The 15,352-nt window shown below is 30.4% G+C and overlaps 1 protein-coding gene across 2 annotated transcripts in view; it reads right to left on the bottom strand.

The window, feature by feature from the left end:
• Nup43 (nucleoporin 43) overlaps positions 1 to 15,352 on the bottom strand; it is a 43,332-nt gene that overhangs the window by 15,698 nt on the left and 12,282 nt on the right. For both annotated transcript variants that reach the window (XM_035354413.2, XM_035354412.2), the window contains exons 2-5: positions 11,816 to 11,947; positions 5,885 to 5,956; positions 5,637 to 5,799; positions 4,751 to 4,886 (exon numbers count right to left, since the gene is read on the bottom strand). In XM_035354413.2, the coding sequence (XP_035210304.1) occupies positions 4,751 to 4,886; positions 5,637 to 5,799; positions 5,885 to 5,956; positions 11,816 to 11,947 (503 nt within the window). The remainder of the gene's footprint in view (positions 1 to 4,750; positions 4,887 to 5,636; positions 5,800 to 5,884; positions 5,957 to 11,815; positions 11,948 to 15,352) is intronic.

The following is a 15,352-nucleotide window of genomic DNA, read 5'->3' as shown; positions in this document are numbered from 1 at the left end:
TAATTCCATTTTTATTTTCAATTGATATTTGTGGCCACAATCACTTGGCACTCTAGTCGTGCCTTTCCACAGAAGATTTACATTTTTGATATTGTTGGGATAGAAAGCAAGCCAGCAAAATTACATCTTAGCACAGTAGAGAGCAAAAGCTGAAGTGCGTAGTTATGCAAGATGGAGGCACGCGAAGAGAAAAGTTTTGGTTTACAGTGGCAGTTTCAGTTCTTAATTATTACGTCATCAGAGTTGCACGGGCCATAGAATGATCTAGAAATGACGCAATGCAGAGACGTTATTACGATTTTAGAATAGAAAGGAAGAATTAATGTTTATAATTATATTATAATTCTGATTCATATATTTTTATCTTACATATTCCCCCCTTCAAAAAGAAAAAGGCGTAGCGACAGAGAAGCCTTTTTAAAGAAAAAGAGTTAAAGCACAAGCAAATTAAAAAAAATATAAATAAATAATAAAATTTTGATCCTGTAAAGTATTATTTATAAATATCATTTTTTTTTACAATAGATTCTTAATTTTTAGAGTCCTATTGAATTTTTCAACATTTCAGTCCAAAAGTCTTTTTCACATAATCATAATTCTTCAGGGAAGGTTTTTGTTATTACAGAATATCACAAAATAAACTTTTACACAATCATTAGTTATAATAAAATGTAATGCATATAAATATTTATGATACTTATTTCCATACTGATAAATTATAATTTAACATCATAAATAATAGGATTAAGATTTTCAGAATTTATGGTTTCACCGTTATCATCTTTCATTTACAATTCCTGATTTTACCAAACTGGAAGCCTCGCAATACTTCTAAACAAACATATCCATCAATAGGGCTGTCCTCTTGAGCTAACCAGTGTGTTCTCTGCACTGGTGGCCCAGGGTGCCTAGGCAGTTACTTGAAAAGGCCTCCGTTCCTTGCATTAAGGTAACTGGCCTTTGAGAACTGCACTAATACATTCCATAATAATATAAAAATTTTACATGCATTCATAAAATGAGAGCCTCCAACATTATCTTGCATGAAGAGGGTAAAAGGAACAACTGTACAGAGGTAATTACAGGCCTCTGTTAAAGGAACCAGTACCTCCTCAGCATACTATACTTAACACACAATAACCCATAAATTTTAACATGCATTTAACATAATTTCATATTACTTATCTGTAATAATTTCACTTATTTTTAACATCTTTATTTTTAGAATAATTATAAAATTCGTATTCAAAATTCTCAACAAAATTTCCAAAAACATAAAAACTTATCTTAATATCCTTCCCTGTGAATAATTTAAATAGCTTAAAATTAATTATTTAATTTGCTCACACATAATTATGAAAAATTAGAAAAATTAATGAACAAGAATCTCAGATTTTCTCAAAACAAATTGCAGAAATTGTTAACCAAAGTTGAAATGAAAACTATAGAATCCGCAGATCATTAAATAATTTAGTTCCTGAGCTAGATTCACACGAATGTAATAATTTTTGAGCTGTTGAAAAAGCGGAAGTGCAAATAATTTTCTGTCGTTGAACCCACTGTAATGCTGAATTTTTAAATGGTAATTCACTGATGATTTAAAGCACTTTTTTTCTAAATATTATAGAGATCGGCGAAGCAACTTCAATATTCCTTTTCACTAGGCATTCGAACTTCTCAATTTATCGGGAGATTACTTTCAATCTGTAAACACTACACGAGATTATTTTTTGAAGCACTTGCAAAACACGACAGCAGAAGAATGATCTGTTATTTTTTAAACACTGAAAAAACAAACTTGATGATTCACTTCTTTCACATTATCTTGGATTTATCACAAAACGATGATTTGAAGAGCTGAACTAAATTTTCCATGGAGGTTTCAGGCTGCAGGAAACTATCCTGCCGGCTTAATTGTAATATTAAAAGCACAAGGAAATGACGGAGCACTGTAGATGCGTAGTTATCCTATATTGAAGAGGAAGTAATCTGATTGCGTCGTAAGCTAATGTGTTGACTTCGTAAATAAAACTTGGCAGTAGAAGCGATTTTAATTCCATTTTTATTTTCAATTGATATTTGTGGCCACAATCACTTGGCACTCTAGTCGTGCCTTTCCACAGAAGATTTACATTTTTGATATTGTTGGGATAGAAAGCAAGCCAGCAAAATTACATCTTAGCAGAGTAGAGGGCAAAAGCTGAAGTGCGTCGTTATGAAAGATGGAAGCACGTGCTTCCATCTTTCATAACGACGCACTTCAGCTATATATATATATATATATATATATATATATATATATATATGTACCAAAATTAGTATAAGGAGAGGTTCTATTTACTTTGTGCTCAAAGTTTTTAAGTGAGGAAAAGAAAAAAATATAACTGCACTTTTTGCTTGCAAAATGTGTAAAGTCATAAAACTAATTAACAGGTATAATTACAAGTTATTCACTGGATAATATTTAAGTATTAGGTAATATGCTTATAATCAGAGGAAAAATTTAGCTACCTTTTAATATAAATGATGTTTCTCACACTGAATTTGAAATTAAAATGCTGGTAAAAGGTAAAAAATGCAGATTATATTGTACTTCATGTTTTCATTTTTAACTTTTTGTCTTGTTCTGTTTTATAGTTTCCTGTTTTGCTGTTGAAGTTTACCACAATCTTCTCAACATCAAAATTTTAAAAGATATAGTATCTTCCTGCTTGCTCACACGAAAGTTCTACTTCCATGATATTTATATTATGTAATATATTGTACACTGAAATGCAGCAAACTATTACACACATTCTAATCATATGACAGCACATTTCATAGCCAATATGTATTAAAAGGAATACACTAAACCTTCCAAACACATTTCAGTGCCCATGTATTTACACATTTCAGTGCCCATGTATTTATATACTTCACTTGATCTTCATTTTGGTGAATAGTATCTGCTGGCTGTGAGGAGGTAAATATCAGCCATAAAGATTTTTGTCGTTAATTTTCTTACTCTTTTATGTTTTCCACCACCTTTCTGTTATCTTCCATAAATAACAATCAAGTTTAAAATAAAAAGAGTGTGAGTGATACAAGATAAAACATGGAATTTGAAAGCAAACGTCTTTTTTGCCAATCCAAGTGATAACCGATTCCTGTTCGGCTTTCAAGCCTGTTTACCAAGTGAAGATGGTAACCCAGCTACATAGGTTTCGTGCAAATGGGGGTTCTGAGAAGTGTTTCTTTTTATGCCCTGTCCCAGCTAGGAATATACAAAAGTATTAGTCTAAGTCTGCTGTGTGCTGCAAAAAGGGAGTATTAAGCATATTTTTAAGATTGTTTTGCCAAATGAATGCATAACACAGATGTTTTTATACTTTTTTTAAGAGAATTTTTTTATTACAGTTTAAGGAAATTCAAAAACCCAAGTAAAAGTTAAAAAAGAAAGGGGAGGAAAAAAACAGATTTTCTTATTTAATACAGACAGACTTGTTAAGTATAAAAAAGATAAACATACTATTTCTTATTTAATATAGACAGACTTGTTAGTCTTGTACAGTTTAGTTTGATATAAGAAATATTTCTTCATACTTATTTCAATTAAAACTACCCAGCATGGACCAGTTTAAGAAAATATTAACTATTATAACTTAGAAAGGTTATTTTATGACTTAAAAATTAATTCTGTAAGTTTCCTGCCTCGAAAATAATTATTCTTGAATTGTTAGAAAAAAGTTTTGCCTGCAATATAAACTTGCTACAAAGTATAAAAAAGAATCTAAATGTTTTTTTCTTCATAACATCCGCTTTATATGAATATTACTATAAAAACTTCATAAAGGAAATAACAATGCAGTTAGTATTTTAGTTGTATTACTATATAATTAACATGTGAATTATATTAAGTTTTTTTTTTTTTTTTCCCCTTAGAAGTTCCAATTAACATGTGCAAAATTTTGCTGAAGTAGAAAAAGGAGAAAAGAAAAGGGGGGAACACACACACACAACAAGGATTTTTTAAATATATATATATATATAAAGGGATATAAAATGAAGTAATGTAAAGAAGCTTAGTCACTTTAATGATTATTAACAATACTCTAAGCAAACAATATCCGAGTATTATTGTTATTACAGTACAGTATTAACAATACTTTTAGCAAACAATATCCGAGTTTTATTGTTATTACAGTACACAGCCTGTAATCCGGACTCATCAGGACTTTGGCGATTCCGAATTAGGGGATTTTCCAGATTATAGATCATCAATTTAAATCTGGTAAGATGGCATGCAGAAATTATACAATTAAAAATATGAAATTGTAATTTATGAAGTAAAGAGCAATTATGATCTAAAGGGTATCAAATTTTACAAAAAAAAAAAAAAAAGCTTAATATTTATTTGTTTACTTTATTAAACATTTCTTTCAATGCATGCAAGTGTAAAGCATACATTACGTGCATGTGTAATGTATGTGCATTCTCTACGTGCATGCATAAAGTTTGTGGCTTTGAGGTCCGGATTGGACGTCCGAATTACGGACTTTGTACTGTATTACATATTGCATTGTTTTATTATTGCACTTGCACTTCAGGAGTTTTGCGAAATCATAGCTGTGTAAAGTTGGGGGATGCTACAATCAGTATAAAAAATTCAAAATTAAGCTGCTTATATAAGCCTGAATAATCACACAACGAGCAAAATTTATGATATTATTTAATAATTTAATATTCTTCATACTTTATGTCTAAAACTTACATCATTAATAAGCATCCAGGACTATCTGAGGAACTGCGTAAATCCCACAACCTTAAATATCCAAGAGAATTCCCTGCTATCACTTCTTGATGTCTTAAATAACTTACACATGTTAACGAGCAGAGATTTGAGCTTTCTGCAAAAATAAATAACAACTTAATAGTTAAATTGCAGCCAAAATAAACACTTCTAATTTTTTTTCACAGCACAGAAAACTGTTATCAGCATAAAAAAGTTTCAGGTATTTATCAAGTATTACAAAAGAAAAATTGTAAGTACACGAAGAAAAATAATTTTTCAACATAATAGCTTAAATAAATTTTTCCAACTGACTTTTCCCCCAATGCCATAAATAAATACATTAAAAGTTCAGATATCTTTTTAACAGTTGAAAGTTCAAATATCTTTTTAACAATAATAAAATTACAGTGGTACTACCTTGACTTACAAACATAAGTCATTGTTGCCCATGGTTTTTATCTCAAAACTGATTTTTATTTTATTTTATGAGAACTTAATTAATCAAGGTTTTTAAACTGCAACTATATAATTAAAAAGAAAGGAAACACACATAGTAATGGGAAAAAATAAATAAAGAGATTTTTCTGTAATTTATTGTTTAAGAATTAAAACATAAATTACAAGTGGCATTCATCATATATTAGAAAGAAACAGCTAAATTACACTGTATATTATAGAAGGGGTAATAAAGATCTGTTAAAGTACAATCAGGTCTCAATATTATGATGGGCTTCAAAATGGGATATTTTGAGTTTGTACCTTGAAAGCTCATGTTAAGAGGATTGTAAGTTAATAAAGGACGATACACTGTATATGATTGACAACTTTAAAATCTAATAAAAAATAAATAACTAGACATTCTTACCTATTTCTCGTACTTTTTTGTTTACAATAAAGTTAAATATACATAGCCTTCCATCTTCACCTACACTAGAAATATCTTGTCCTTTGACTGCTATTCCTGTTGCAGCAGCAGTGCCTCGCTTAAAATGATGGACGTTTTCCCAAGTGTGTGTACACTGAACTTTCTGAAAAAGATAAACATACTATAGTAGAAAAAATCTTATAATTTTTTGCATCTGAGAATTTTAACAATCAAATGCATAATTTTACCTCTTCTGCATATTTAAATATACACAGAGATCCTACAGAAGAAGAGGCAAAAATTAAATCCTCTGAAAGTACCTAAAAATAAATAAATAAAACATACATTCAAATACCAGAAAAACTGCTAATGAAACATTATATTAATAAATAATTATTTAATTACATATCCAGTTTTTCCGCTTCATTGAAAAATTTGAGATAATTATACAAATATAAATATTTTTTACAGACATAGATAAAATTTGCATATATGTATATATATTCCCTCTTGATCCTGCTGCTATCTGAATCGGGAAGCACGATTGTGCGTGTGTGTGTAAATGACACTCAACTATAAAAAATTGAAATACAATAACTCAAATTTACCCAACATTATCACTTTTCCATGTTCCTATTGTAATTATAACCAAGTTACCACACACTTTTTTTTTTTTTTTTTTTCCAAACTGAGATAACTAATATATTAAGTGAAAATGGTTGCTGTGAAGCTTTACACGTTTTTTTCCACCCCATATCCACTTTGCTAGTAGGAATCAGGGCACTATTTTAATCATTACTTTTATTATTTTGTTGAAAAAAGAATGATATTTTACCTATACCATCCCTTAAAAAATACAGAAATCAAATTTGTTTATTATTTACTTGTTTCTTTTTGCAGAATAGGCTAAAATGTCAAAATATTTTACTTTCATATGTAGAAAAGCATACACTCCACAGTAATGTGCATCTTTTTTGATTTAATACAGTACAAATGCAGCACCGTATACTTAATTAAATGTTTGTAAAATCTTACAGTGTACAATTTATCATGGTAAAACTGATTATATTTATATAAGCTATACAAATATTCTATTTCACGTAGCATTCTCTAGTATCTTTGAAAAGTTATGGTTCATATAATTTGAAGATTTCTACAGTCAAAAGTCGTTAATTCAGACACCCATAATCCGGAATGATCTATAATCCGGACCTCAAAGCTACAAACTTTCTGCGCATGCATCGCGTTCACGCATGCGCACAGGCGTTTACGAGAGAGCGTAAGACCCTTACGGCTGCGAATATGTTTGTGCGCATGCGCGTTTAAATTGTAACGGAGTTACACGATAAGCTAAAGTTATCTAATTCAGTTAATGTTGCCGATTGCATTGTTCCTTAATCTTCGAATTGGATCCGGCTTATTATTTTTTGCAGACTGTTTAGAGCAATTTTATAAAAGTAAGCTTGAACTTTCGATTATGTCAAATAGAATTTCCGATATATATTTACTACAAAGCGAAAGTATGTTTTGAAATCCGAAATCTGTTTATCAATTTCACGCTGCTCTGCGGCAGAGGGGGGGGCAGAAACGTCATTATTAGATTATGATAGATTAGAAAGATTATGATAAATAGAATTTCCGATATATATTTACTAATATGTAATTTGTATCTACAAAGCGAAAGTATGTTTTGAGATCCGAAATCTGTTTATCAATTTCACGCGGTGGATTGGAAGTTGATCTGTCAGCACTATCCTTATCTTCAGGGCAGATGTTTTTATTTTATTTGATTTATAATTCCATACTAAGTGTAGTATTTCATTCTGTCTTTGATATGATTTAAATCAAGTTCCTCGTCATTATAATTCGCTTCCGATAGTGAAGAAAGTGACCCAGAGGTTATTGAAAACGAAAACATTTCGATTGACAAATTAATCGGTATTCTCAACACAGCAATTATAGGACTTGAACAGCGGAACTTTGTAACTAAACAAGAAATTACGTCAGTTTAATAGAATTAAAGAGAAAGTATTATCACATGAAACAAAGCAACTTACATTGAAGGAAATGTTTAATAAAGTAAACAAATAAATATTAAGCTTTTTCTTTTTGTAAATTTTGATACCCTTTAGATCATAATTGTTCTTTATTTCATAAATTACGGTTTCATATTTTTAATTTTGTAATTTCTGCATGCCATCTTACCAGATTTAAACTGATGATCTATAATCCGGAAAAATCGATAATCCGGAATCGCCGAAGTCCCGACGAGTCCGGATTAACGACTTTTGACTGTAATATATTAGATGTTTGAAATCAAAACTTATGACAATCCTTAAAGTCTTCCAAATTTGATAATTTTCTATTTAGGACCTAAATAGCAACATACTTGTAATTAATCTTTTTCAGTGCACCATTCCTGAATTAATGGTTATTATATGTTATTTGTATAATGTTAGTGATGCAAAGACTTACCTAACAATTAAAAGTAAAACCTTAGTCCTTTGACGAATATTGTTTCATTGCTTATTTTAAAATCAATCATTTTAATAGAGCGAATCTATTAACATATAATAATAGGGGGACCGGAAAGTAATGTCGTTTCTACGCATGTCGACAACAACATGCTAAGGGCAGAAGTGGAAGCAAATCTGCATCAAACACTCTTAAGCAACCTTGGTCGATCATCCAAGAACAATTAAAGAAGAATTGAAAAATAAGCGAAGCAGGTGTTTGAGTCCCCTATAATCTGTCCGAAGAGAACAAAGCCAACCGATCCATCACATGCAATGTTTTGCTTCAACAGAACCATACAGAACCGTTTTTTTTTTATTATTTGATTACTGGAGACGAAGAATGGGTCCTATATGATAATCCAAAAGGCAGTTTTAATAGGGGTTACAAAGGGTTTACCTCTCCAAAAGGCGCTTCTGTGTGTTGTTTGATGGAGTATCTGCGGAATTGTTCATTTTGAATTGCTGAAACCTGGACAAACTGTTAATGCAGATCTTTATTGTGAACAATTGGATCGAGTGAACCAATCTTTAATCGAAAAATATATGGCGATAGTCAATAGAAAAGGCATCATTCTGCAACACGATAATGCAAGACGGATACTGGAAAAAATTAATGAATTGGGATGGGAGGTGCTGCATCACCCACCATACTCGCCCGATATCGTACACTTGGATTTCCATTTATTCCAATCCCTACAACATTTTCTTAGTGCCAAAAAATTGAAAATTTGAATGATGTCCAAAATGCCATCTTGAGGTATTTTACTCAAAAACCAAATGATTTATATTGGTCCAGGGATTGAAAATTTGCCCACTAGATGGCAAAAGGCTGTTGATAACGAGGGTGATTACATTATAGATTAAAAATTTATTCATGTGAATTTAATGTAAGAAAGCGACATTACTTTCCGGTCCCCTATTATCCTAATTAACCACAATTCAAACACTCTTTTTCATTCTACTTGTGTATTTTTTTTTTTTTTTTTTTCATTACTAAGCAACATGCAAATTATCCAGCAAAAACTGTTACAATATAAATTTTTAATACAAGTAAAAAATTATCTACTCTTTTGCCATAACGTTTCTTACATTGCGCTCTTTGTCTTCTGTCCTCGCATACTTTATTATTATACTGTTGTGGTAATGCTGCGAAAGTTTGATCTTAATTCCTCCATTTTCTTCCTTCTGTTGCAGATATATCATGGTTGCTCCATTAGAAGTTCGCACCAAAGAGGAACAATGAGCAGTGATCCGATTCCTCTGGTCGTATGATGTCAAAGGGTCAGACATGAATAGGCGAATCACTATCGATGAGGTAGCATCTCCTTTGAACATCAGTCATGGCTCTATTCATCAAATTATCCATGACAAGCTCGGTTTTCATAAAGTCTGTGCATGATGGGTACCAAGAAAGCTTACTGCAGAAAACAAACTAACTAATGTTAGGATCTGTCAACGCTTTGTCAAAACAGTTTTAAGTGATATGCACTTCACCCATATTGTGATGATAGTCTGCAATGAATGTCTGACCCTTTGACCGGAAGAATCGGATCACTGCTCATTGTTCCTCTTTGCAAACTTCTAATGGAGCAGCCATGATATATCTGTAATAGAAGGAAGAAAAATGCAGGAATTAAGACCAAACTTTCACAGCATTACAAAAACTGTATAACAATAAAATATGTGAGAACAGAAGACAAAACGTGCAATGTAAGAAAAGTTATGACAAAAGTGTAGATATTTTACTTGGTTACGTATATATATATTAATCTGCTTGAATTTAAGACTCAATAAATAATAAGTCTTTTTTAATGCCTCCTTTTTAAAAATGAATATGTAACCTACAAGCTATAAAAATGTATATAAATTCCTTCTTGCATTCTTTACTTTAGATCAAATTGATTACATGTGCATAAAAACAGAACCGATATTAGGATAATTATACATTAAAAGCTACAAAACATTTATGTTTTGTAGCAACAACACTGAACAAAATATTCACGCGTCTTTTTAATTTGAAGCCTTCCCAGACATTTTGGCTAATTTATATCGATTTCCCTCTCTTTAAGCATCTTATCTAACAGAAATTTGTCTCAATACGCAAAACAATGTTCTCGCTAGTTTCTGCGTGGTTTATCTCCTAACCTGTCAACCTCTCCAAAATGTACCTATGAGGGTTTACTTGATCTGGTAAAAGTTAAATAGTCCAACCTCCCCGACAGATGTAAAGCAAATTATCGCTATGTCTGAAAGTAACTACGAAGTCAGACAAAGGTTTGAATAAGCTTCTTATTTAAAAAGAACTTAGAACATAAAGGTATGTTCTTATGCCAACAAAATTAATTACAGCTCGTAGTGATGTTATTAAGCAAAAAGTATCAAATTCAAACTAAAAATATGGACTAGTGATCAAAGACTATACAATTTCATTTCATTTTAAGCTGACTCAGTAACTCTATCGTAATAACAATAATGCAAGGAGGAAGTGGAGGTCAGAAGTACACTCTTGTCATACAATCCAAAAACCTCAGTTTACAAATTGTCTAAGTGATTTGCAATCTGGTGAGAAAATATAAAAGGGAAATTACAGTAAAGGCTGAAATTGTAAACGACTAGGTAATTTACGTAATAATATCTGTATACTTCTTTGAAGAATAATTTTCTTTCTCGTTATGTATTCAGTTTCTTTCTTCCACGTTTCCTTTTCATTTTAGAATTTTTGGATTTAATTAAAGATTTCTGTTATTCTAAAATCACTAAATGCATTTAGAATGTATAGAGAAAGCTGCTAATTTTATTTTGTTAGGCATATGAGTATAATCATACTTCTCCTCACCTCATAAACTACTTCTTATCTCTAATATTCAGAAGAATTTTCAAATATACATGGTAAGGTCCGGTTACAAAGCTGGTGAGGCAGAATTTTAGAATTTATTCACACATCGTGAATCGTGAGTATATAAATCTTGCTTTCAAATCTTTCTAAACTTTCCAAACTGAAATGCCCAAAATCCTAACAGAAAAATTACTTCTACCAATTCGGTAACAGCAAAATGCCAGAAATATTTTGAAAAAAAAATTGAGGAAAAAAATGTGTAAAATTAATTTTTATAGAGAAAAGTGATGCATATTTTGAGAATTCTGAATATTCCGAGACAATTACATGGGAAAACTCTTATCATGAAAAAATTAAAAAGACATTTTTAATTAATTACATAAGCTATTTTGCTAAGAACTGCTTCGTAAATTGTGCTTTATACATAACAATATAAAAGCGGTAGATTACATATAGCATGATTACCAATATCTTTCATATTATATTAATATACTAGATTAATTTACAAAACTCAGCAGATATAATATTCAGAACACAATTTTTAATGCTTTAATAACGCAGCAGAAAATTCTTTTTCAGATCTTAATCTCTTTGACCTCCATTAGTGAATTCTGCAAATATTTTTAATGAAATTGAAAGATTTCAAAAAAGAATTCTAATTTTTAGCTGAAAGAAAATTATGGAATACAGAAAACATGAAGATGTACAAGATTAGTTTACAGTATAGTAAAACATTTTCAGAAAAAACATGAATAAAATTAAAGAAATTTCTCTCACGTATTAACTGATTTTAATAATAATTACATTTTAGAATAAAAATAGCTTACTTCTAAGTCTGTAACAGAACCTGTAAATTTTTCTTTGCTTATCACATTAGGTTCATCATCTTTTAGACAATCATCACTGCCATCATTCATCTGTGTTTGGTCAGGAAATTTCCACATACATATGTTATTTTCCTAATATCAAATTTATATGTAATTTTCCACAAATAGTATTTATATATGTTGCATAAGAAATAAACATGAAAATTTTAATAAAACTATCAATCTGAATGAATAGATAGATATAGATAGGAATCAATTCATATCAATTTAGTAATAGGTATTTTTTAAAATCAACTAATAAAGTAAATGTCTTAAAAATTTAAATATTTATACGTTTAAAATCTGTGAGTTCAGCGTGCTGCATTGAACTCACAGTAGGTGTTGACTCACAACCTGCTGAACTTCATTTCAGCGTGTTGCATCAAAGCACACAGGAGGTGGAATTTTAAAATTGCCATCTGTCTTTTTAAAGTAAAGTTTTTTATAGCCATGTAGCCTTATTTCTCCGTCTTTTTGTTTTTTAAAACTGGTATTTTTTTTATGAAATTTTTCCCCAAATCATCATTGTAAATGATTTTTTTTAACGAATGTCGGTGATTTTTATTTTTTCCCCTCTGCTTTGGCTGCTAATCATTCTTATAAAATGCCAGCTAAGCCTCAGTTTTTGGTAAAGTAGCCATTAATGAATTTGATGTAAAATGTTTGGTTAATGAAATCACAATGCCATTGTTGAGAATATTTTATCCAATTTGTGCAGGTTTTAATAATTCTGATGCAGATTAAATCAAGTTACATATATTATAAACTTTTGCTTTTACAAACATAGTTTTCTATCTGAACGATTTCTCTCTATCTCAACCTTCCAGCACGCGTGTATGTGCAAAATGTACGACAAATTCAATTTTTAATGCACATTTTTCGCATATCAAAGCTGAGACGTCTGTAGGTCATTTCTATTCCTCCTTCATCCTTACAAAATAAGCAACGTACTTCCTAACGAACATCCAATGCATAAATAAGCCCTGAGAAATATTTTCCCAACAGTCAAAATCCCCACAATCATGCATTACAACCAATTACATAATAATAGGGTTTCCACAGCATTCAATGTAAAATACTCGGGTTCCCATAAATGAAACAACTTGGTGATAATCCAAGGGGTACCCTAAAATATAGACTACCCCATGAGTAATGACTGAAGCAGATGAAAATAAATTTTGTCAGAAACAGAGTAAATAGTAAGTGTCAAAAATAAGAGTAAAAATACAAAAAGGGTATTTTCTGATTATCAGCAACTTTCAGTATTAAAATAGACTAAAAATGCTATGTTTTTAGCATATTTTCGAATATACATGCAACAGCAGCTAACACACTAATTCACATATCACACGTGTTCGAGACCACGAAGATTTATATTCAATCAATATTTAGCTGCTTATTATTCATTGGCTCTCAAAACTTAAATATCAACCCCATAGACTTTTATTTTTGTTTCCTGTAATTTTTTTTGAAAAGTTTACTTTTAATTATTATTAATACACAGAATATTATAGGCCATAATGATAACCCAACAAAAGCTTTTTGACCGTGTGTTGCTGACTTTTTATAGAGTGTCAGATGATCATAAAATACCATATAGTTTACTACTGAGCATTTTGGAAAAGGTAAAAGATATACTTTTTAAATGTACAAAAATTATGGATATTGGGTATATTTTTTAATATTTCATTATGCTTCATGTCTTCACCATATTTTTAAATGTTTTTTACTAATAATAGCAGAAATTTGGCTGCCTGGATATGCTGCATGCTGTTGCTATTCACTTTTATTCTAGCTAGGAGCTCATTTTTTATTTAAAGGAATCCTTTTCCATCAAATTTTTAAGCCAGTTTATAAACTGTCTTTGTTGCGTTTAAAGTGCATTTATTGATATCTACTAAAATTATTCTTAGTCTAAAGTAAATACTTCCCTAACATTTTTCACTACCCTTCAAAATTATATCTGGTTTCTGAAAAGTCTTCTACTACTACTTCTAACCAATCGCTAGGCCCAGGGATTCCCAACCAAGGGAGAATTTCATAATTTCAGGGCAGAGAAATACAACCATCTGCTTCCTGCTGTGTTCTTAAAAGATAATCTAAATATATATAAATATATTCCAAGATTTAGAAATATGGGAGGAGGGAATAATCGGGTTTTCTTCTGCAGTGGATCCGTTGGCACCTGTGCATATTTATTCGCTAAGCTCAGCAATGGCTAATCGGCCATGATTTTAGCGGTGTACAGTTAAGTTGCGCCATGATTTTAGCGGTGTACAGTCTAGTTATAAGATATTTAGCATATAGAAGTAAAATAAATAGGTTAATAATGACATTTAGCGGTATATAGTTAACCTGTATTAACGCTGTATTATGCAACATGAGAACGCATGTCGCGATTAAATGACATACAAATGAAACATATTATTACAATTCAGTAAAATAATGCATTCTGTATTAATTACAACATTATATAAAATAGCTTAAAAATAACATTAATTTTAAAATTAATAACAAATAAATCAAAAGTACTTAACGTTTTCTTCAGGTGACTAGGAATCATTTATTTCTATGAGAATTTTTTTTATTTTTGAATACAATTATAATCCAAATCATGCAAAATTATTACATGGACAATGAGTTATATAATTAATTTTCAAATCAATTAGGTTCAAGAAGAATTAGATATTTTGTAGTTTATACATGAAGTGTTCTTGACATATATTTTTTTTACATGTCACACATACAGATTTTGATTTTCTTTTCCCCTTGAGCACATGTAACATCTCCGGTAACATGATTTTCTTTTCTTTGTTCAAGAGAATCTTCGTTGTATTCCTTCTGTTTCTGTTGTGATTTCAAATGAGGATCTAAATGTGCAAAGGCCAAATCAGAAGTGCCTCCTATTCCTGAACTTCTCTGGTGGAGTTTTAGTAGATAAAAGCAAGATCCTTGAATTTAAGCTGGCAATATTTAATAGTGAAGAAAATATGCCCATAGGCCATTGGTTTAATATTCTGGCCAAAGAATAAGTGCCACCCATTTCGTCGACTATATCAACTGCTCCTTTTGTCTTGTTATAAAAAGTAATTACTTCAGATTTCGGTACTATTCAGTTTTGAGGGCCATAAAAAAAATCGCCAAACTATTGTTGATGCCAATGCTGCCAAAAATAATTGCAGCAACCCTAATGCAAGAAAGGAAGTGTAATAGTAAATAACTATCTAAGATTGATATTTTAATCTAGACAAAAGGTTAATTTCATATAATACTTTTTTATTATTATAATTTATATGAAAAAGACTAAACATGACTGAATAGAAGCATAATACAGTCAAAAGTCATTAATCCGGACTCATCGGGACTTCGGCGATTCCGGATTATCGATTTTTCCGGATTATAGATCATCAGTTTAAATCTGGTAAGATGACATGCAGAAATTATAAAATTAAAAATATGAAACCGTAATTTATGAAATAAAGAACAATTATGATCTAA

The sequence above is a fragment of the Stegodyphus dumicola genome, chromosome 9, assembly GCF_044657685.1.
Source record: "Stegodyphus dumicola isolate Sdum_Otavi_A_Nest chromosome 9, ASM4465768v1".
NCBI lineage: Eukaryota > Metazoa > Arthropoda > Arachnida > Araneae > Eresidae > Stegodyphus > Stegodyphus dumicola.
This window is presented reverse-complemented; position numbering and strand designations above follow the sequence as displayed.